Source organism: Podarcis filfolensis (genome assembly GCF_964270895.1).
Source record: "Podarcis filfolensis genome assembly, chromosome: 16".
Lineage (NCBI taxonomy): Eukaryota > Metazoa > Chordata > Lepidosauria > Squamata > Lacertidae > Podarcis > Podarcis filfolensis.
The window spans coordinates 6,617,757-6,641,008 of NC_139620.1; the positions used below are offsets into that span (position 1 = coordinate 6,617,757).

The 23,252-nt window shown below is 44.1% G+C and overlaps 1 protein-coding gene and 1 long non-coding RNA gene across 3 annotated transcripts in view; both read left to right on the forward strand.

Annotated features, from left to right (window-relative positions):
• Window positions 1-23,252, forward strand: part of LOC310751943 — a 414,687-nt gene that overhangs the window by 279,812 nt on the left and 111,623 nt on the right. The window lies entirely within an intron of this gene.
• Window positions 992-21,362, forward strand: LOC310750914 (uncharacterized protein). The gene is made up of 5 exons (XM_083589312.1): window positions 992-1,089; window positions 2,079-2,571; window positions 9,215-9,497; window positions 10,241-10,350; window positions 20,323-21,362. The coding sequence occupies exons 2-5, from the start codon at window positions 2,100-2,102 to the stop codon at window positions 20,832-20,834; spliced, it is 1,377 nt and encodes a 458-aa protein (XP_083445438.1). The 5' UTR covers window positions 992-1,089; window positions 2,079-2,099; the 3' UTR covers window positions 20,835-21,362.

Here is a 23,252-nt window from a genome sequence, read left to right on the forward strand (position 1 = left end):
CAAGCTTCTGAGGAAGCAAATATCCTGTGTTTGTTTGCTTGATTTGTTGTTCTAGGAAACCTCAAAGAAAGCTAGGGGATGCTTAGCCATGCAAGATGCAGCGGCAGGTTGAATCATTCTCAGTTTCAGTCTCTGTCAGTTATAAATATGGGAATTAATAAAACTGTGGGGTAGGAACCTGCCTCAAATATTTAACTTGAAAGCAGAGTTCAGCAAACACTCAGGGCCTTGGAAACTGCCTTATATCAAACCATACTATTGTCTATACAGTATTGTCTACACCATGGGTAGGCAAACTAAGGTACATGGGCCGGATCAGGCCCGATTGCTTTCTGGACACGGGCCGTGGACGGTCTGGGAATCGCTGTGTGGATCACCAACACGGGCATTCTTTTCCTCTCCTTCACACGGCAACGGCGGCGGCGGCGGCAGCAGCGGCGGCAGCAGCGGCGGCAGCAGCGCCTCCTCCCTCCCTCCTCCTGGCTTCTCCCGGCCTGCCTAGAGGAGGAAGGGGGCTGGGCTTTGTTGGTTCCAGCAGCAATGGGCGCTCAAGCGGCCACCATTTTAAGCAGCCCCTCTCCGGAGGGGCAAGTATGAGAGCTGGATGTGGGGCTAGGTGGGCCTTTGGTTTATGGCCTAATCCAGCCAGGCTTTTCCTGGGTTTTGATGATGAGTGGCTTGTGTTCAGTGATGCCTCCACATGGCCTCTTTGCAAAGTTTCTGTGCTTTATTTGATCTATAATGAAGTTGGTAGAACATTATCCCAGTGGGGGGTGAAGGAAGATCAACATGTTGGAATATGCAATGCAGTTACTGTGAGAATCTAACAACAGCTTCATTAAAGACAAATTGCTCCAACTCTTCATGGCTATTATTAAAGTAATCTGGTGTGTGATGCTGATGGGGCAATTTGTCGGCAGCTAATTAGGACTTTGGGCAACAGGGGAAGGGGGGGGGGAACCACCGCTGTGTCCTGAAACCACAGACCAGTGAGGCTGAGAGTATATAAACCCATGGCTTGGAGAGCTTTTCCATCAGTTCCACCAGAGCTTCCGACATCTCTCAGCTTTCTATTGCTTGGAAAGGCAGGTAAGAGGGCTGACTCCAGAAGGAGTTTTTGGAATACCATTTGTCACTTTTCTAAGACATATCTGTCTCCATCCATCTCTTCCTTTCTGTTTTGCTTTAAAAATTATGCATGGCATGGTGATTCTTTGAGCTAGTTCAATCCATAGATTGGGTGTTTCTTGCAAAATGGAAGTTGAATTCAGACATGAAGATATATGTCAGCTGCAGCCTTATTCTTTGGTTGAGGCTGTGGCCCTCCATATATTATTGGGCTGCAACTCCCATCAGCCCCATTCACCAGGCATGATGGTCACGGATGATGGACCTGTTCTCCAGGAACATCTAGAATAGATGGATGAAGTTCCTTATCCCTGGTATACAGTAAATAGGCAGACACTCATGGTCAGGCTGTCTCTCCCCGCATCCATCCCTGCCACTCCTCCAATCCTTGCATTCCTTGCACTGTCGGGACAGGCATTGGTTTGGCCAACATGAAGGCAAGAAACTGCACCAAATGGGAATTTGGTTTATCCAGCAAAGCTTATCTTAAATTGTTCCCACAGATTGTATGGACATCGTTTCCATGACTGTGGACATTGCTTCCATGAGACCTTCAATGGCTACTAGGCATGACACCTTTGCTGTGCCATCCATGGCCAAAAGCTGTAATGCTTAAGAATAACAGAGGGAGGTGGGTGCTCTTGTGCTTGTGTTCTACTTACAATGCTCCGATTGCCACATAAGGAAGACCACAGTGAGAAGATAATGCTGGATTAGATGGGCCATTGGGAAACCTAACTTAGGCTTTAATGCATTGTAGCACTTCTCATCTATAGTAATGTTTCTGCTCCTTCCTGTGTCCTTGTAGATTAAAAATGCACATTTTGATGACATTTAAACAGATTTTCTGTATTGTGATGGTGGTGGGGCTACATATCTCCCAAAACTCCTGAACATTGCAGCACTTCATGTCTACAATTTTGCTTCTGCTCCCTTTTATGCCCTTGCAGACTCATCTCCATCACTCAGCCATGGCAAACTGTGGACCATCCTGTGCTGTCCCATCTTGCGCTTCCACCCCAGTCGTCGGTTTTGGATCAGCAGGTCTTGGAGGCCTTGGAGGCCTTGGTGGCCTTGGCCTTGGCGACACCTACGGCTATGGCTCCGGTGCCCTGGTGGGATCCGGCATCCCTTCTGCTAGTCTTGGTATTCTTTCTGGTGTCGCCCCTTCATGCATCAACCAGATCCCACCAGCAGAGGTCGTGATCCAGCCACCAGCCTGCATCGTGACCATCCCAGGACCCATCCTCTCTGCTAGCTGTGAGCCAGTGGCCGTAGGAGGAAATGCTCCATGCTCCCCTGGTGGCTTGGGCAGTGGGTTCCTCGGAGCTGGTTCTCTTGGAGCCGGTGCTCTTGGAGCTGGTGGTCTTAGAGGATCTCGTTTTGGACTTGGGAGTCGCTATGGATTCGTTGGAGACAGAGGAAGCATCTGTTACAACCCCTGCTAAGTTCACATGGACTATCAACTAACGAGAAGAAGACAGACCCAGATAAACAGCTGAATAGCTACACCTGAGTTTAGCTATGATGAGCACCCCAATCCCAGTCAGTCTCAATGGGAGCTGGCGTTCAGCACCCCTGGGAATCAGGCCCAGCTAGATCCTTCATGCATCTCTTTGCTATCTAAACTTCCTCCCACTATTTATGTTCCTCTCTGATGTTTGTTTATTTATTTGCCTAGAGCTCTTCAAGGCATATGTTCCTATGGCAGAGTAAAGAGCACAGGAATCATTCTCTCTGTCAAGGAAATTAGCACCTCAGTTGCACCGGAACTTCCAGGTAACTGAGGACCTTCTGTAAAGGAGAGGAGCAATAATATTATTTAAATACATCACCTCTCTCAGAAACAAATAAGCTGTTCAATCGCATGAGCTTTTTGCATTTTGCCCTGTTCAAATCTGTTTGTTGTTCACTGAAATGCTGTCTTCTACATTCCTAATAAAACTTACACTGCATCATAGCACTGGTTTTTGGGTTTTCTTCTAAGATCATAGAACTGTATTCAGACAACCCAGCATTCCAGCAGAAATCAGCACTGGGAATCCCACTAGTGCGACAGGCCTTTCTCCCTCTCCTGTGCCCACTCATAACTGCACGTACTTCATATCTTCTCTGGAGGGTCAGGAGAACCCCCATAATACCATGTGGAGGTTGGTGGAGAGTGTGGAATCATTGCAGGGAGCAGGTAGAAGTGTTTTGACTGATAGAATGGTCAGAAGCACATGATACATGAACACCTCCCCTAGAGTAGACTCCAATATTATTCAAGCCCATGAGAATGGCGTATGGCAGTTTTATGGTCGGAACTTTAAATGGGTGTACTCTGAGTTTAAATTAGTTTGGTATGACCCACGAATGGTCAGCTGGACTGCTGCTGTAGAACCACCAGCTGCTGCCTGAAGTAGCTTGGGAGGTATAAGAAATCAAATAGAGTCAATGGTAAATATATACACAACAATATATGGGCCCATATATGAGTCTCTTTTGGAGCTTAGGAATTGTCTTTCTAGATTGGCATAGCATTGTACTAGTCCTCCCCAGCACTCTTTTTTATAGCATCAGTCACCTAAACTCCTATTATACCTTTCAAGAAAACATATGCTATTTAGTCGTATAGAATCTCAGTGCAAGTCTGTAGCATTTCACTACTTTGTAGGTATTGTCTTTCTAGATTGCGTGGTGAGTTCCCGCCTCCCACCAGAAGGAATAAAGACACGTGACACAACTATATTAGGTTAATGGGCAAAAACTGGCCACAACTTTATTGGTTACAGGTGATGAGCGGTATTGGCTTAGGCATTGGTCCTATCCGACTATCCGGCTTCAGCCTGATTGCTAGAAGACTGGGAAGGGTTAACACCAGCAGGGGGAGCCTGCTGATGCACATAAACTAGGAGCTTCCCTGGGGTCTTAGGCCCTCACCTCCATAGGCTTCGGACAAGGCCACGCCCCCCGGAATCCTTTACCGGACTACCCATCAATATTGGGGGGAGGTGATGGCACTCCTCCCCCCAACACATCTACATAACAATACCCCTACCAATGCCTAACCGCCAAAACCGAAGAAGTTGTGACGATTTGCTACGAGGTAGGCAAAAAACCAAATGGCTGGTGTCAGTTTGCCAAGTGGAAAAATTCCTACCAGGCCCCTTAACAGCGACCAACCGAAGTCCATAGCAAGGTCAAAGAAGAAACCATGAAGGGCAGGAGGGCAGTGGCGTAGCGTGGGTTGTCAGCACCCGGGGCAAGGCAAGTAATTTGTGCCCCCTAACCCGTGGATTTGCGCCCCCTAACCCATGGATTTGCACCCCCTAACCCTAACCCCCAGATGTTGCGCCCGGTGCGGCCGGGCCCCCCTGCACCCCCCACGCTACGCCACTGCAGGAGGGTGGGAAATCACCCCAGCTGAACAGCCAAAGAGGGAGATCCTCTGCCACGCTTGCCTTAAATGTGGCAAGCCACACCCCCTGAGCCAGCCAATTGGCTGGCCAGGCGATGACGAGGCAGAGGATTCCCCAGATCGTGTGGGGCTGGAAGCCAGCCTCCGCGTGCGTGTTGGAGGCGTGAGCCCGCAACACCACCGCCTCCCGAGGTCGGAAGTGGCTTTGGCATAACATTGTACCAGTCCTCCCCAGCACTCTTTTCCACAGCATCACTCACCTAAACTCCTATTATACCTTTCCAGAAAACATGCTATTTAGTCGTATAGAACCTCAATGCGAGTCTGTAGCATTTCACTACTTTGGACAGAGTTTGCTAGAGCTATGCACACCTGTAAATCTAGCTAAAAAGTGGTCCCTTGGTTTACAACCATAATCCATTCCGGTGGTCCATTTGTAAACCAAAACAGGTGGTAACCCAAGGCGCGCTTTCGCCAATGGGGCCTCCAAAAAAATCTGTTCATAATCCAAAAAAAAATGGGCTGTAATCCAAAAAAGGTTGCAAACTGGTACACACACTTCTGGGTTTGAAATGTTAATAATCCAAAATGTATGCGAACCAAGACGTATGCAAACCAAGGTACCACTGTATATTAAATTATTGTTTAATGTGTAGAAGAGTAGAAGAGTGCAAGGGCGACGCACCTCCCTAAAAAGCTCCAAGAGGAGTATTGGGGTGTCTCAGGGTCCTGCTGCTCACTGATGGCACATTGGCATAGTCTGTTCCTGCCTCTGTACTGAAAAGTGCATTAAAAGGGGGGGGGGAGAGCCGAGCCCACCGGTGAGCTAGGCACCAAAGCAGCTCATAGAGCAAAGCCTCTGATCCAGCCACGAGCGATTACCTTTCCAGTACATTGAGCCGATTGAAAGGTGAGGAGGATGATCAGTTTAATTTGACTAATTTAATTCAGCAAAGCGGGAGGGGGAAAAGGAAATCTACTTCCCTTTTGCGGTCTTTGAGCACGAATCCATACAAGTGAAGTGCTGATGAAGTTTACTTTGGGAGAAAAGTTAACTAATGAACAGTAAGGACTAAAAGGTTTTACACAGCTTTCGTTGCGGTTCTCAACCTGTGGGTCCCCAGATGTTGTTGGACTACAACTCCCATCATCCCTGAGCTCTGGCCTTGCTAGCTAGGGGTGATGGGAGTTGCAGTTCAACAACATCTGGGGACCCACAGGTTGAGAAAGGCTGGTTTATACCAATCTCAATTTTTTAAAAAAAACAAACTTGACTTGAATTCAATTTCAACCTGAGCTTATCTTATGGCCAGTGGCGTAGCATGGGGGGTGCAGGGGGGGCCGGCCGCACCGGGCGCAACATCTGGGGTTAGGGCAAATCCATGGGTTAGGGGGCGCAAATGCACGGGTTAGGGGGCGCAAATGCACGGGTTAGGGGGCGCAAATTACTTGCCTTGCCCCGGGTGCTGACAACCCACGCTACGCCACTGCTTATGGCGCTAATGAACTTGACTGAAAATGAAGGTTAAACCTGAGAAGAATTACAATGTTATTTAATGGAAGAGTACTATAATTTTCTTCTCTGGGAGAAAGACAGGACTGACTTTCTGAATTTTATTTTTTTTACCTTTGGGAAAGAGTTTCTGAGCTTTTCAGAGTCGCTGAAGATACCAAACCTAATGGAGTTAGAATTGTGGACTTATTGTATTAAAAGGCATCAGCTGGTTAAAAATCAAGATTGAAAGAAGAGGACTATAATATCTATAATATTGGACTAAATCGGATTTAAAATAAAAATCAATATTATAGTTTTATTTATATTGAATACTAAAAATTATTTTGGTGTGAAGGAATGTTAAGATTTGAATACATAATTGTTAAAATTTGTATCTGTGAGCAATGTGGGAGGAAAGGAGGGAAGAGGTTAGAAGTACAGTGGTACCTCGGGTTACAGACGCTTCAGGTTACTGACGCTTCAGGTTACAGACTCTGCTAACCCAGAAATAGTGCCTCGGGTTAAGAACTTTGCTTCAGGATGGGAACAGAAATTGCTCGGTTAAGTTCTAAACCTGAGGTACCACTGTACTGGTTTTCTCTACTGAATACAGTGGTACCTCGGGTTAAGTACTTAATTTGTTCTGGAGGTCCATTCTTAACCTGAAACTGTTCTTAACCTGAAGCACCACTTTAGCTAATGGGGCCTCCTGCTGCTGCTGCACCACCAGAGCACGATTTCTGTTCTCATCCTGAAGCAAAGTTCTTAACCTGAAGCACTAATTCTGGGTTAGCGGCGTCTGTAATCTGAAGCGTATGTAACCCGAGGTACCACTGTATAGCAAAATGATTTTGACCAAGCACTGATAAAGTTAAAAATAACACTTTCCTTGGTGGAAAGGACTCTTTGTTTTGAAATTTAACCATGTAGAGGAACCATGTAGGGAGAGAATTGCCCCCCCCCATACCAGATTAGAAATGGCAGAAGGAAAAAATGCCAATGTTAAAACAAACCGGCAAGGCCGTAACACAAGAGAACATAATATCTGGATTATTTGATTTGTTTTTAAAATTTAAAAGAGAATTGTTTGATCAGATAAAGGAAAATGTTGATAATGCAATTTCTCAAATTTGGAAAAAAACTAATTTACTTTCAGAGCGGTGGGACAATTTAAAGGCGGGAATGTACAAACCACTAAGCTGGGAATAGTAGAGGAGTGAGGTTCGAGGAAAATGCAAGGGAAAGTAAGGGTGGTCAAAGATAAAAATGGCCCCCCACATGAATTAATTTGGGCGGCTCTAACTGTGATGAAGATGAAACAGGAAGGGAGGGCAAATTGTATGAAAGGCTACTATATGTGGTGGTAATGTAAAGTTATCAGAAAGGCCTGGGAAATTGCATATAAAGACTTGAAGACAATGTTGAAAATGTTTTTTTGTTAAAAAACCCGGAAGCCACGATATTAAAAAAGGAAATGTTTAATGCATATTTTTCAAGTGTTGTGTATAGACTTCCACATTAGTACAGCTTACAAAAATCACTTGTATTAAGATGAGTAAGGTTTTAACATTGGACTGTTAAGAATACAGTGGTACCTTGGGTTACGAACTTAATTCGTTCTGGAGGTCCATTCTTAACCTGAAACCATTCTTAACCTGGGGTACCACTTTAGCTAATGGTGCCTCCTGCTGCTGCCGCGCCGTCAGGGCACAATTTCTGTTCTCATCCTGGGGCAAAGTTCTCAACCCGAGGTACTACTTCTGGGGTGGTGGAGTTTGTAACCCGAAGTGTTTGTAACATGAAGCATTTGAAACCCAAGGTACCATTAATAAAACATTAATATTTTAATGTTTCTATATTTTAATGTTGTATTTTAATCTTGTTTTTAAGTTGTATTCATTCAACTTGTTTTTATTATTGCTTGTTAGCCACCATGAGCCCGGCCTTGGCTGGGGAGGGCGGGGTATAAATAAAAATTATTATTATTATTATTATTATTATTATTATTATTATTATTATTATTACCACTGTATAAGGTTTAATGGACGCATGAATAAGCATATAACAAGCATATAACAATGGAACCAAGAGGTTCCATTATGATATGTTTGTAGTGTGTGTCTTTCTTTTTTGTGTCATTATAAAATCAATAAATTGTATTTTTAAAACACACACACAAAAAACAGAGTATCTGCACAACCATGGAGCCCTCTGCCATATCTTCTCTTCTATTGCTCTTCTCTCAGCACAGCTGTCAACGTTTCCCTTTTAAAAAGAGAAATTCCCTTATTCTGAATAGGATTCCTTGCAAGAAAAGGGAAAAGTTGACAGCTATGTCTATATCAGGCCTTTGGAAGACTTCCAGCATCAAAGACAACAGCGGTATTAGAACAATTGGTTAAATCCTTTTAGACTGAAAAAACAGTGGTCAATTTTTATAGTTATTTGGTATCAGTAAATCAATTTGATCTACAGAATCCAAAAAATGAATGGAATGTTCATTAAATGCTCCTCAAATCCAAATTTGAAGTTTGAAGAGGATATGAGTTATGTTCTTAAGGTTGTGACCCTTACTTTTGAGTAAGATGCATTGAACTGTATTGAAAGGAACTTATTTCTTGATACATATGTATAGCATTGTGCTGCCACATAAAGGGAAAACCAGAAAGCCAGTGCTATGATGCAGAAAAAGTTTTATTGGGAATTTCAAACAGTAAAAGTATTCAAGTGAATACTAAGCATACTGGAAGACAATAAAGCAAAAAAGAACACATTCCAGTGAACAGCTTCTCCTTTAGAATTTTTTTTCAGGCTGGAAGAAGAGTAGGGGGTTCTACATGTATAGAACATTCTTTCCACCTTCCTTTACATTAAGTCCCAATTACACATATTTACACTTGCATGCTAATTTCGTAGACATAGTGAATGGATCTTGTGCTTTTCTTCCCAATGCGAATTGGTGTGTTTCAAAGAGACATAGGCAAATAAATATCATAGTAACTAGCAGGGGAAAGTGAGATAAAATTAAACTGGAAACAGCTGCATGTTCTAGATGGGCCTGATTACAAGGGATGCAGAACACTCTCCCAGCTCCCATTGGGATTGCCTAGGGAGCTAGGGTGCTCAGCATATCTAAAATCAGACCGAAATAGTCCACCACAGATCTCTTTTTCTTTCCTCCTTGTTGACAGACCGTGAGAGCTTAGCAGGGGGTATAGCAGATGCTGCCTCTACGCCCCACAAACCCATAACGGCCACGGCCCCCCAAACCACCAGAGCTAGACCCCAGAAGACCTGCACCACCATAGAGCCCTCTGCCATATCCACCACCAAATCCGCTGCCAAATCCGGATCCATAACCACCAGCAGCACATGGAGTGTTGCCTCCGACAGCCACGGGCTCACAACTGGCAGAGAGGATGGGTCCTGGGATGGTCACGATGGAGGCAGGTGGCTGGATGACGACCTCTGCTGGTGGGATCTGGTTGACGCATGAAGGCTGGACTCCAGAAAGAATACCAAGACTGGCAGAAGGGACGCCGGATCCAACCAGGGCACCGGAGCCATAGCCATAGCCAGAACCATAGCCAAATCCACCGCCAAATCCACCACCAAGGCCACCGCCAAGACCACCGGCTGATCCAAAACCAACGACTGGGGTGGAAGCACAAGATGGGACAGCGCAGGAAGGTCCACAGTTAGCCATGGTTGAGTCTGGAAAGACATAGGCAGGCACATATTATAGCCAAGAAACATTGTAATTCACAACAGCAATGAAAATTATGGGTTGCATCCAACTACCAATCTGAGTCGACATGTCCATTGATTAAATGGGTCTACCTGGAAAAACATGGAATACATGGAGAAACATGGAATACAGCCCTATGTATTCTCAGTGGCACAGTATATCAAGCGAGGGATAGACCAGACCATGTAATGAGCATCTTCATTCCCCCCTTTGTCAGATCAAAAGCTGGTGTTGCCAGTCTTTTGAGGCCAGTAGGGACATTTTATTCTTGACAATAGTTCCCATGGAGGGAGAGGAGAAGCGGCCTATCAGAAATTGACTGCCATATCTGAAGAACCGAGAAAAGAGGCAGGGACGTAATTTCAGTTCAACAACACCTGTGGACTCCAGGTTGAAACACTAGTGCATGGAGTTCTGAACTAGATCGTCTAACGGCCAATCCCATCATGGTTATGCTGTGCCTCACCAGTTACAGGCATCATGCTTTTGAATACCAGCTGCTGGAAACTTCAGAAAGGGAGAGTGCCATTGCACGTGGGTCTTACAAATGGGTTTTCAACAGGTCTCTGATAGGCCTGTGTGAGAAAAGGATGCTGAACTACATGGGCCATTTGCCTGGTCCAACAGCAGCCCCCAATACTGCTATTTAGATGAGGATTCTGAAAGAAATCTCTACCCTCACACACACAGAATTACATCTCTGTTTCCAAAGAGAGAAGAAATATTAAATCAGTTTTAAGTTTGTATCATAAGCGGACTCTCCAAGCATAGAGGGTAAAACGTGCTGAGAATGTGGCATTCTAAATCCCCAGCTAACTGTTGAAAGGCGTTGGAAATTCAAAAGAGCTAGATATGTGTGTGGAAGTCTAAGAGATATACTTCAAAGGAACTAGGTAGCACAAATACACCATGGAGATTTAGTATAAATGTGCATTAGTATTTTAAATCTCTGAGTCAAGTCCTACATTGGCAGGTATAAGTACAGTGGTACCACGGGTTAAGAACTTAATTCGTTCCGGAGGTCCATCTTAACCTGAAACTGTTCTTAACCTGAAGCACCACTTTAGCTAATGGGGCCTCCCGCTGCCGCCGCGCTGCCATAGCACAATTTCTGTTCTCATCCTGAAGCAAAGTTCTTAACCCGAGATAATATTTCTGGGTTAGTGGAGTCTGTAACCTGAAGCATCTGTAACCTGAAGTGTCTGTAACCCGAGGTACCACTGTAAATGGGAGCAAACTGGAGCTTCTTCTGAGATGAATCAGTGTAACTATTCTAAAAGCTCTCCGTAAAGAATCACAGAACTGTAGCTTTTTACACCATCAATCCCTATCTCCCTGCTTTGATGGAGGCAATCCAGACCTCCAGCGCAGGAGATATTGACTACCCAACTCTCCAGTTGATTGCTTCCTTCATCAAACCAATCGGTTTCTTTGGGGAAGGATTCTGGCTCTGTTTAAAACATCTACTTTGTATGCAAAAGGCCCTAGTTCAACACCCAGCATCTTCAGGTAGGGGTGACAGGTACACCCAGTGTGGAACCCAATGTAGACTAGTTGTGGGGAATCTTTTACCCTCCACGGACTGCTGAACTACTACATCCATCATCCCTGGCCATTGGCCATGCTTGCTAAGGATGATGGGAGCTATGGTTCAGCAACCTCTGGAGGACCACAGGTTTCCCACTCCTGGTGTAGACAATACTGAGCTAGGTAGACCAATCATCTGACTTGATATAAGGCAGCTTCCTCTGCTCCCTGCTTTCCTATAAACTGTGCTATGTCCAACCAAGATTGACCTTCCTCTAGCTTTTACCCATTTGATATATGCAAGGACTTGGACAAGCCAAGCTTACCTGTGTTGTTTTGATGAGTGGGAAGTTGAGAGATGATGAGAGGTGAAGCTGTTGGTGAACTGTGGAAGAAGGAGAGCTTTTATACCATCCTCACGGAGTCCCTAATGGTTAAGAAACGCCCCTTCACACTTAATGTCTCAATTATCCACGATCAAAATCTGCTGCTTCCATCATAGTCTAAAATTGCTTTAATAAGCCAAACGTCAGGATGCCAACTCTGTAATCAGCTTATTACACAACATGTTCATTTTTTCCTTCCATTTCTTCCCTCCGGGGATTGCTCACTGTATTCCGTTGGCTTGGGAAGGGAAAAGTGGGCCTTGTTTCCTTTTCATTCTGTTTTTAAATATGCAGCATTTTTAAACAAATGAAAATACAAAGAAACAGCAACTATAACAGAGCCTCCAAGTATCCCTATTTTCCAGGGACAGTCCTGGATTTACAAAAGCTCACTCGGTTTCTGATTTGGTCCCAGAATGTCCCCCTTTTCCCTAGGATTTCCCTATTTTCATTTGATAAATGTTGGGGGGTATGGAATTATGCAACCCGAGGCATTTTTGTTGGGGATTGTAGGGAAAGACCTGCCAAAAAAGTTGAAAAACATCTTCATGTATGCGACAACGGCCGCGAGAGTTCGGGTAGCACAAGGATGGAAGACTGAAGAAACCCCAACTAAAGAATCATGGCAAGAAAAATTGATGGACTATGCAGAACTGGCAAAACTGACATATAAGCTACGGGACAAGGATAACTGTGACTTTAAGGATGAATGGGAATCCTTTACAAAATATCTGAAGACGCAACAAAGCGAACTGGACTCCTTGGCTGGTTTTGAATAAACATTCACAAACTTTTTATTGATAATAATCAGCTAAATAGTTTGAGGATCTATACAACTTTGTAGCATGCAGAAAACAGCATTCTTAGAGAAACCAAAGACTGGAACTGAGGGAAGTCGGGGGGTGGGGTTTGTGGGGGGGAGGGAGGAAAAATGGGGGGGGAACAAGGATGATATGTTTTTGGATAATATGTCTTGTTATAATTTTGAATAATAATAATAAAAACTAAAAGAGTTATGCAACCCCTGAGCCTAAGAGATAAGTAATTATACAACCTTTAGAAGACATCCGAAGGCAGCCCTGTATAGGGACATTTTTAAATGTCTAATGTTTTATTATATTTTTACATATGCTGGAAGCCGCTCAGAGTGGCTGGGGCAACCCAGAAGCTCTAGCCATTTTGGAAATAAAATTACAGGAAAAGATGTGCAGGTCCCCTCAAAGCAATTTCTTTGACATCAGACATGAGCATGGTGGGGATCTTGTATATTTTTCTGGAAGCTGCAGTTAGTCACCTTTTCAAAGCCACGATTTCAAGAATTCCCTTGTTTGTTAAAGAGTTGATTGTTAAAGCACCCTGGAAATTGTAATTCTGTGCTGAGAATAGTGGTTCCCCACCAACTTTTTGCCCCCTTAACAAACTGCAGTTCCCATTCTTTGGGGACTTTAAATATCCATGACTATTTAAAGCAGTCTAATGATGCTTCACCTATATAGATGAGTTATATCTTTTTTTTTAAAAAAAAAAACAGACTGGTTCAGATGAATTGAACTTAAGATGGAGCATATGAGAAACAGAGAGAGACTGAAATTCATAGTCTTTCATTCCACCGTTCCCAGGATTCATTGGGGGAAGCAATGGTGATTGAGTTAATGGATACTGTCGGTGGTACCCAGGTCCGGATTTAGGTTTGATGAGGCCCAAAGCTGCTGAAGGTAATGGGGCCCTTTATATGTCTAGCTGTCCTTTGTCAACAACAAATTGTCACTGTTTTTTCTGTGCTATACAGTAATTTATAGACCTAATAGGTATCAAAAGCCAATTGCACATAACAAAATATGTATTTTATCAAAGTACAGTAACTCTTGAACTGAAATACAATTAAGAAGAAGTATCTTAATAGTGAAATAATTATTAAGCTCTAACTTAAAATGATTTTTTTATTCATAACAAACTTAATAATGCAAACACATTGGCATTTGGCAATAACAAAAGTAGCTTTAGAAACACAATGTACAAAGACCCATAATCTAGTCTCTAGAAACTTGCTATAACATGAAATAATAATAGGTGTAAATACACGATGCAAACTATGAATAATTATAAATTGCATTATTAATATGTAATTAAGTGTTACAACCTGTACAATGCAATTGTAGTTAATACAGTGCATTTTTTTAAAACATCAGTATCACCATAGTAATCCACACTGTTCACTGGGACAGCAGACCTTATTTGTTTTTTCCCCCTTATATTTTGGAAATGTACATCCAGGTTTTCTCCTTTAATTTTTTTTTGGGGGCCCCCAAGAGAGTGGGGCCCTAAGCTATAGCTTGTTTAGCTTATGCATAAATCTGGCACTGGTGGTGCCTGGTCAGCTGAATAGTGTGAACCTCACAGGGCAATTCCAGAGTCAGCAATCTTAACAGGAGAAAAACCCACAAGCAACCTTGTGGTTAGAGGATCATCTCCCTGCTTTGATGCCTTCCGCTGGTGTCAGGTGTTGGCTGTTTGGGTTTCCTGCTAGAGGATTCTTGTTGGCTTTCCAAAATTGTTGACAAGATCAGAAGAAACCAACAAAGCAAGTTAAGTGCCATGACCCCATGCAATCCTGCATTCCAGCATTAATTGAGCCGCTTTGCCCTGCTTGTAATTATTTGCCCATAAAGAAAATTGTAGTGTGTGCTTGTTAAAATGCTCAGTTTATTTAATTCAAATTGTCTGAATGTTTTTTCCCAGGGTTTAATGCAAGACAAGCTTAAAGTTTGCACAGGTTTTACTTAATCATCCCTCCTTGACTTTTCTTAACATATATTTTGAATTTGTGAGTTACACAATTCTCAAGGTTATATTTCCTATAAGGAGCAAGCAAAAATTGCACAGAAAGGGGCCTCTTGCGTATGCAATCCAATGTAAACAAGCAGAGCTCGCACAGCTTTGCCACTGGTCTCCCCAGCCTCTAGCCTACGGGCAGAGCAGGACTGGTGTCAAAACTCTGTGGAACATCTTCCCTCCTGCTGAGTGAGAGAGGAGAGGCATTCTGCCACCCTGCTTTGCTGCCAGGCAGAGAGGGGAGATCTCCCTCACATACACCTGGTGGTGTGACACATCTTTCCATTGGCAAGGAATCTCAGCTAGAGCATCCATGACAGATGGCCACCCAACCTCTGCTTCAAAACTTCCAAGGAAGGAGAGTCCACAGCCTCCCAAGGAAGACAATTCCACTGTCAAACAACTCCTACTGTCAGAAAGTTTAGTCGAACTCTCCTTTCTTGTAACTTCAATCCATTGGTCTGAGTCCTACCCTCCAGAGCAGGAGAAAACAAGCTTGTTCCCTCTTCCATGTGACAGCCCTTGAGATATTTGAAGATGGCTATCATCTCTCCTCTCAGTCTCCTCTTTTCCAGGCTAAACATGCCCAGCTCCTTCAACCTTTCCTTTTAAGGCTTGGTTTCCAGTCCCTCTGTCATCTTGGTCACTCTCCTCTGCGCACGTTCCAGCTTCTCAATATGTATCTTAAATAGTGGCACCCAGAACTGGACATAGTATTCCAAGTGTGGTCTGACCAAGGCGGAATAGAGTGATAATATTACTTCCCTTGATCAGGACACTATATTTCTGTTGATGCAGCCTAATCCCGGATTCCAACCCTACTATCCAGTATAAAGATTTAATTCTCTTTCTGCTGGTAGTCGCACATTTAGTGATAGCATATCCCTGGAGCTACCTCTTGAGACATGGTTCAATAATATTTGGGATATAGCTAGTTCAGAATGACTGCTGGGCTTAGAAGAGTTGCAAATGGTGTTATAAAGGGAAATACCTTTGGTGAAACCTGATCTCCCCTTTTTTTATTTGTAAAGGAAAAAGTAAGTAAAGCTCTTCCATCAGCCTCACAAACCTGTCTGTGGAGAACCTATATGGACTGCCAACATTTTAAGATCATGTAAAATAACACCATAAACTTAATGCTATGTTCTTTTCTTTCCAGTGACTGTATTGTATAATATATTTTTTTTTTTTAAAAAAAGAACTAAGTCCCTCTGAATTCAATGGGATTTTATCTCTGGTATGTTTCTGATCATTCTCAAAGTTTCTGTTGTTGTTGTTGTTGTTGTTGTTGTTGTTGTTGTTGTTGTTTCTTTCCCCCCCTGACAGGGACTCAAGAGCCAGTGTGGTGTAGTGGTTCAGAGTGGTGGACTCGTAATCTGGTGAACTGGGTTCGATTCCCCGCTCCTCCACATGCAGCTGCTGGGTTACCTTGGGCCAGTCACACTTCTCTGAGGTCTCTCAGCCCCACTCACCTCACAGAGTGTTTGTTGTGGAGGAGGAAGGGAAAGGAGATTGTGAGCCGCTTTGAGACACCTTCAGGTAGTGATAAAGCAGGATATCAAATCCAAATCCAAACTCTCTTCAAGGCAGCTCACAGCTACAGTTTTATTCTGTTCCATTTATCTGTTGAAGGTGTTTCACATGATTCCTTCACTCACACATTTTTTCTTTTCAACAATCTTGCGAGGTAGATTTGGCAGAGAGGTTGTAATTGGCTCAAGGTGGCAGGTGTATATGACGCATATCTGGATGGGAGATCAAACATGGGAGAAGCTTCCTGGTGTAGAATAGAACGTACCAATGTTCATCTGAGAAATGTTGGAGGGTATGCCATGGGGCTATATGGGCTTTTGGTCAGAGCTAGCAGGCCTTTTCTTACATTTGTGAAGAGAATGCTGGGGTTGGAGAACCATAATGATGTAAAAGAGGACAGCTGGATGAGTTGTAGCTTAGTGTTACCTTGGGTAAACTATTTCTTCCAGGCTACTCTCTCCTGACTTGAGAGAGAGAGAGAGAGAGAGAGAGAGAGAGAGAGAGAGGGAGGGAGGGAGGGAGGGAGACTCTGTCATTAACTTGATGTTGCCTTGACAGCTAAGTTGTAAGTGATAAAGATCAAGTCAACAGAGCATCATTTTGTCCCTTGTCTCTTCTCTCTCTCTTTCACACATGCACACACACACACAAACACATCAAGACAAGCTGCTGATGCACCGATTTGGGGAAATTAACATTAATCATTTTACATTTTGGGCAGGACAGGCTTCTTACCAGTATAATTAGAGTGCTCATTCCCTTAATCGGGGTTCTGATCTCTCAAAATTAGTTTGACAGAAACAAGCAAATTAAACAGCAGGTATGTCACCATGTTTAAGCTCCAGGGCACCCCCCAAACACGTGGATTGTCTGGGTTTGATTTTGTTTTGCTGAGAGTGAGAAAAGGAAATGAATGAAGAGGCAAGATATTTTGTGTGTGGGCTTTGCCCCCCAGTAGATGTGCCCCCCCTCAAATTGGGTTTGTTTTGTTTTATTTTATATTATTTATTTTTTAAAAAATGAGTCCCTTTTATGGATGGCACAGATCACAATCAAAGGGAAGCCTACCTAAATTACATTGCTGAAACAATAAGCAAAACATACTCTGAAATTTGCACTTCTCTGAATTTTGCAGTGCTGTTGTAAAATTGTGTATATTATATGTAAGTTCAGAGCAACGCTGATGAATTTTCCTGAAGGTGCTTTTTTAAATGATGATGATGATGATGATGATGACTATGATGATGATGTTAATTAATAAATACTACTACTACTACTACTACTACTACTACTACTGCTAATAATAATAATAATAATTTCACAACTTTATATACAAATGTGGATAACGGAACTTAACACTGGATAAAGGAGAGACTGAAATAGATAGCTTCACTTATCCCTAGAACCAATGAAGACTTACCAAGGGTAGACCCAGTGAAATTGATTGATTACTCTGATGGCCCTGAGTACCTTGTCCACTTATGTCAGTATGTCTACTATGATTAAGACTTATTTGAATAAAAACCAATAATCTCCCTTCCATCATACATCTCTGTTGCTGCCACATAATACCCGTTCCACAGCTGTGAGGATTCTGGGATGTGGCCAAGAATCCTTTATTGTCCCCTATGCTCCATCAATGCTGATACATTGTCAAGATGGATGCTCTTTCTGCCTTCCATTATAGCTCACTGATCGAGTCCATGCTTTGCATGGAGAAGGTACCAGGTTCAATCCTTAGAATGCCCAGGTAGGGCTGGGAATTGTCACCTGTCTGAAACCCTGGAGATGCCTGTCAATGTAATCAGCACTAAGCTATATGGACCTCAGTGTTCTGTCTTGGTAGAAAGCGCCTTTCTACATTGGGAGCCAAGCTATGTTCCTCTGTGTCTAGAAAATGCATTGCTGATATCTTCAAAATGGTATCCACTGGGTATTATATCTGAATGAACTTCAACAAGGATATCAAGAGGTATCCATGTCTTTAATGGCACATGCCAAATACTCTAAGGCAAACATAAAGCATAGAGCTGGAGAGGAGCCAGACTATTTCAATGATTTCAATTATACTTTTGTATGTTTTATTTGCATGTGTGTCAATGGGTCTTTACTCTCCTCCTGCCACAAATACCAGTCTGGGTAGGCCAGCCAAGCAAGGGGCCCTTAGGCAGACTGTTCCCACAGTCTCAAAGTTTCAAAGAAAAATGTTTATAGAATAACAGCGGTGCCTCAGGTTACATACGCTTCAGGTTACATACGCTTCAGGTTACAGACTCCGCTAACCCAGAAATGGTGCTTCAGGTTAAGAACTTTGCTTCAGGATGAGAACAGAAATTGTGCTCCGGCAGCGCGGCGGCAGCAGGAGGCCCCATTTGCTAAAGTGATGCTTCAGGTTAAGAACAGTTTCAGGTTAAGAACGGACCTCCGGAACGAATTAAGTACGTAACCAGAGGTACCACTGCCTTAGATCAAGTGCTCCCTTAGGTTCTAGTCAGGCCATTGGTTCTATCTCAGTATTGTCTATGCCACTTGGCAGTGCTGCTTCAGGGTTCTGTATGGTGGTTTCTCTCAGCTCAGCCCTACCTGGAAAAGTTAGGGGTTGAATCTGAGAGCTTCTGCATTCAAAGGATGTACTTGGCATTGGTGCTGGAAGGTGGCACCAAATAGGGAGAGTTCTGAGAGCCAGATAGAGAGGTTGAGATGGCTACATTTGCCCCTGAGCCTGAGATTTCCCCACCCTTGGTCTACACTGACCGGAAGCAACTATCCAGGGTTTCAGCATGGACATTCCCATCCCTACCCGTAGATGCCAGGGATTGAACCTGGCAACCTTCTGAATGCAGAACAGGTGCTCTGCCACTAAACTATGACACCTGGAATGGTGGGACACCAATGTTGATTGATGAAGATACATAATCATTTCATAGCATTCCCCAGGAGGATCAGGTGATGGGGGGGGGAGGAAAAAAAGTACCAGAAATGCCCACAAGCCATTCTGGAAGGGAAGAAAAAACACTGACAAGTTGTTAATTATTTCCCTTGCATGCTGTGAGTAATAGCATTAACGAGATCTCATGATGCATAAAAAGAAATTTGTTTGCCGCTGATTAAAGCCTCTGAGCGTCGTGGGGCGTTTCCTAACTGACACTGCTCCTGGAAAAATGGTATAAAAGCTCATGCCATCCCAGGTTCTCTCTACAGCTTCACCTGACAAACCTTCTCATTCATCTCCAGCTCCTCCAAGAGACAGGTAAGTCATCCTTAGGGGAAGGGCTGTAGCTCTGGGACAGAGTAGCTGCTGTGCTGGCAGAAGATTCCCAATTCAATCCCTGGCATCTCCAGGTAGAGATGGGAATGCCACCCTTTCTGAAACCTCAGTGAGGGCTATAGCTCAATGGTAGATCATCTGGAGCAGGGACATCATCTTAGGTTCCATTCCTACCCTAGACTATTGTAGGGGATGTGCCAATGGTATACTGAGGCCAGTTAATACAACTTAATAAAGCTTTTGCATAGCGTATAGCTCCATTCTTTGCCGTGTTTTCGCCACTATCCTCACTGAAACGCCTCAATAAATAGTCTGAGCCTTGTATATGTTGCAAGCTTTAAGAAGAGCCTGTTGGATCAGGCCCATCTAGTTCAGCATCCTCCTGTTCTCACACAGGCCAATCAGATGCCTGTTGAAAGCCCATCCGTAAGACCCACATGCAATGGCACTCTCCCCTTCTGAAGTTTCCAGCAGCTGGTATTCAGAAGCATCCTGCTTGTAACTGGTGAGGCAGAGCATAACCATCATGGTATTGGTCGTTAGATCATCTAGCTCCAAACTCCCTGCACCAGTGTTTCAACCTTGAGTCCACAGGTGTTGCTGAACTAAAATTACGTCCCTGCCTCTTTTCCCGGTTCTTCAGATACGGCAGTCAATTTCTGATAGGCCACTTCTACCATCCCTCCATTAGAACTATTGTCAAGAATAAAATGTACCTGCTGGCCTCAAAAGACTGGAAACACCAGCTTCAGATCTAACCAGGGGGAAAATAAAGATGCTCAGTACATGGTCTGGTATATCCCTCTCTTGATATACTGTGCCACTGAGAATACATAGGGCTGTATTCCATGTTTCTCCATGTATTCCATGTTTTTCCATGTAGACCCATTTAATCAATAGACATGTCGACTCAGATTGGTAGTTGGATGCAACCCATAATTTTCATTGCTGTTGTGAATTACAATGTTTCTTTGCTATAATATGTGCCTGCCTATGTCTTTCCAGACTCAACCATGGCTAACTGTGGACCTTCCTGTGCCGTCCCATCTTGCGCTTCCACCCCAGTCGTTGGTTTTGGATCAGCCGGTGGTCTTGGCGGTGGCCTTGGTGGTGGATTTGGCGGTGGATTTGGCTATGGTTCTGGCTATGGCTATGGTTCCGGTGCCCTGGTTGGATCCGGCGTCCCATCTGCCAGTCTTGGTATTCTTTCTGGAGTCCAGCCTTCATGCGTCAACCAGATCCCACCAGCAGAGGTCGTCATCGAGCCACCTGCCGTCATCGTGACCATCCCAGGACCCATCCTATCTGCCAGTTGTGAGCCCGTGGCTGTCGGAGGCAACACTCCATGTGCTGCTGGTGGTTATGGATCCAGATTTGGCAGCGGATTTGGTGGTGGATATGGCAGAGGGCTCTATGGTGGTGCAGGTCTTCTGGGGTCTAGCTCTGGTGGTTTGGGGGGCCGTGGCCGTTATGGGTTTGTGGGGCGTAGAGGCAGCATCTGCTATACCCCCTGCTAAGCTCTCACGGTCTGTCAAGAAGGAGGAAAGAAAAAGAGATCTGTGGTGGACTATTTCGGTCTGATTTTAGATATGCTGAGCCCCCAAACTCCCTAGGCAATCCCAATGGGAGCTGGGAGAGTGTTCTGCATCCCTTGTAATCAGGCCCATCTAGAACATGCAGCTGTTTCCAGTTTAATTTTATCTCACTTTCCCCTGCTAGTTACTATGATATTTATTTGCCTATGTCTCTTTGAAACACACCAATTCGCATTGGGAAGAAAAGCACAAGATCCATTCACTATGTCTATGAAATTAGCATGCGAGTGTAAATATGGGTAATTGGGACTTAATGTAAAGGAAGGTGGAAAGAATGTTCTATACATGTAGAACCCCCTACTCTTCTTCCAGCCTGAAAAAAATAATTCTAAAGGAGAAGCTGTTCACTGGAATGTGTTCTTTTTTGCTTTATTGTCTTCCAGTATGCTTAGTATTCACTTGAATACTTTTACTGTTTGAAATTCCCAATAAAACTTTTTCTGCATCATAGCACTGGCTTTCTGGTTTTCCTTTTATGTGGCAGCACAATCCTATATCCGTCTACTAAGAAATAAGTTCCTTTCAATACAGTTCAATGCAACTTACTCAAAAGTAAGTCGTTTCAGGGTGACAACCTTTAGAACACAACACATATCCTCTTGGACTGGTTCAAGCATCCACCATCCTGTTAACAGTGCAGTATTTCCAGAACTTGCCACCTAGATATCATCAGAACCCTTGAATGTTGGAGGAGGTGTAGGAGATATCACGGGGGTACTTAACAACAGAGAATATTGATAAGGCATAGAACCAATAAATCCAGAGAGGGGTATCACTGTTGTTTTAAGATGGTCTGCCCAGCAGTTGGGGGAATCTTCAAATATGGATTTGAGGAAAAGTTACTGAACATTCTATTCATTTCTTATATTCTGTAGATCAAATTGATTTACTCATACCAAATATCTATAAAAATTGACCACTTTTTTTTTTTAGTCTCAAAGGATTTAACCGATTGTTCTAGTACCTCTGGTGTCTTAGATGCTCGGAAGGCTGCCAAAGGCCTGAGAGAAGAGGAATGTTCTTGCCTGGCACTTAAAGATCTGTAATGAAGGCATCTATTGAACCTCCTTGGGGAGAGCAGTCCAAAAACAGAGAACCACAAAAGAAAATGTCCATTTTCTTGTTGCTGTCCTGCAGACCTCTCATGGAGGAGGTACCTGAAGAAGGGTCTCAGATGGTGATCACATGGACTGGGTCAGTTCATATGGGCAGAGGTGGTCCTTGAGATATTGCAGTCCTAAGCCATTTAAGGCTTTATTGGGTCAGGAAACTAATTAGCAGCCTGTGGAGTCAGGCTAGGATTGGTGTTATATGCTCAAACTGTCCTGCCCCAGTGAGCAACCCAGCCACCAAATTCTGCACCAGCCGATGTTTCTGAACTGTTTTCAGAGGCAGCTTCACATACAATGCATTGCAGAAATCTCACCTAGTGGTAGAGGCAACAGAGGTTAGGCCAATGATGGCCAAACTTGGCCCTCCAGGTTTGGGACTACCATTCCCATCATCCCTGGCCACTGGTCCTGTTAGTTAGGGATCATAGGAGTTGTAGTCCCAAAACAGCTGGAGGGCCAAGTTTGGCCATCACTGGGTTAGGCTATCCTTGTTCAGATAGATGCACAGCTGGGTCACCAGCCAAATCTTATGGAAGGCACTCCATGCCACCAAGGCCATCTGAACCTCAAGTGACAGCAGTGGAACCAGAAGTACCCTCCAAGCTACGTGTCTGTTCCTTTGGGGGCTATGTAACCCCATCAAGAGCAGGCCACTCCCATCTATCCAGTCTACGGACCACCCACTAACTGTACCTCAGTCTTATCTGGACTGAGCTTCAGTTTGTTGGCTCTCATCCAGTCCATTACCAAGGAAGAAAACTGCCCAGCACATCCACTGACAAGCCTTGAGATATAAAAGAGAAGTAGAGCTGTGTGTCACCAGCATATTGCTGATGACCAGGGCTGTCTTAAGCATATTCGGCGCCGTGGTGCAAGGCTCCCCCTGGCACCCACCCCCATTGTTGACCTTTTTGGGGGGGAGGACAGCGCTGCCGGCGGGGCTGGAGGAGGCGGGCAGTGGCTGGACGGCGGCTGATGACATACTCCAAATCTCTAGATAACCCCACTCAGCAGTTTCATGTGGATATTAAACAGCATGAGGGATAAAATCAAACCCTTCATGGACCCCACAGAGCCAAAGAGCACTCCCCAAGCATCAGCTACTGGAAGCCTAAGTAGGACAGGAACCACTGCAGAACAGTGCCGCTCAAGCTTAACTTAGGCTGGATCTAGACACATCAAAGAAGCGTTTCCGTGAAACGCGTTGCAAACTTTGCATGAGAAATTG

Bases quoted from the DNA above. Each gene is read 5' to 3' on its own strand.
- LOC310750914 (XM_083589312.1), top strand. From the start codon at position 2,100: ATGGCAAACTGTGGACCATCCTGTGCTGTCCCATCTTGCGCTTCCACC. The intron at 2,572-9,214 runs GCTAAGTTCACA...CCTTGTTGACAG, and splicing joins AAGCATCTGTTACAACCCCT to ACCGTGAGAGCTTAGCAGGG. The intron at 10,351-20,322 runs GTGAGAAAAGGA...ATGTCTTTCCAG, and splicing joins CAGGTCTCTGATAGGCCTGT to ACTCAACCATGGCTAACTGT.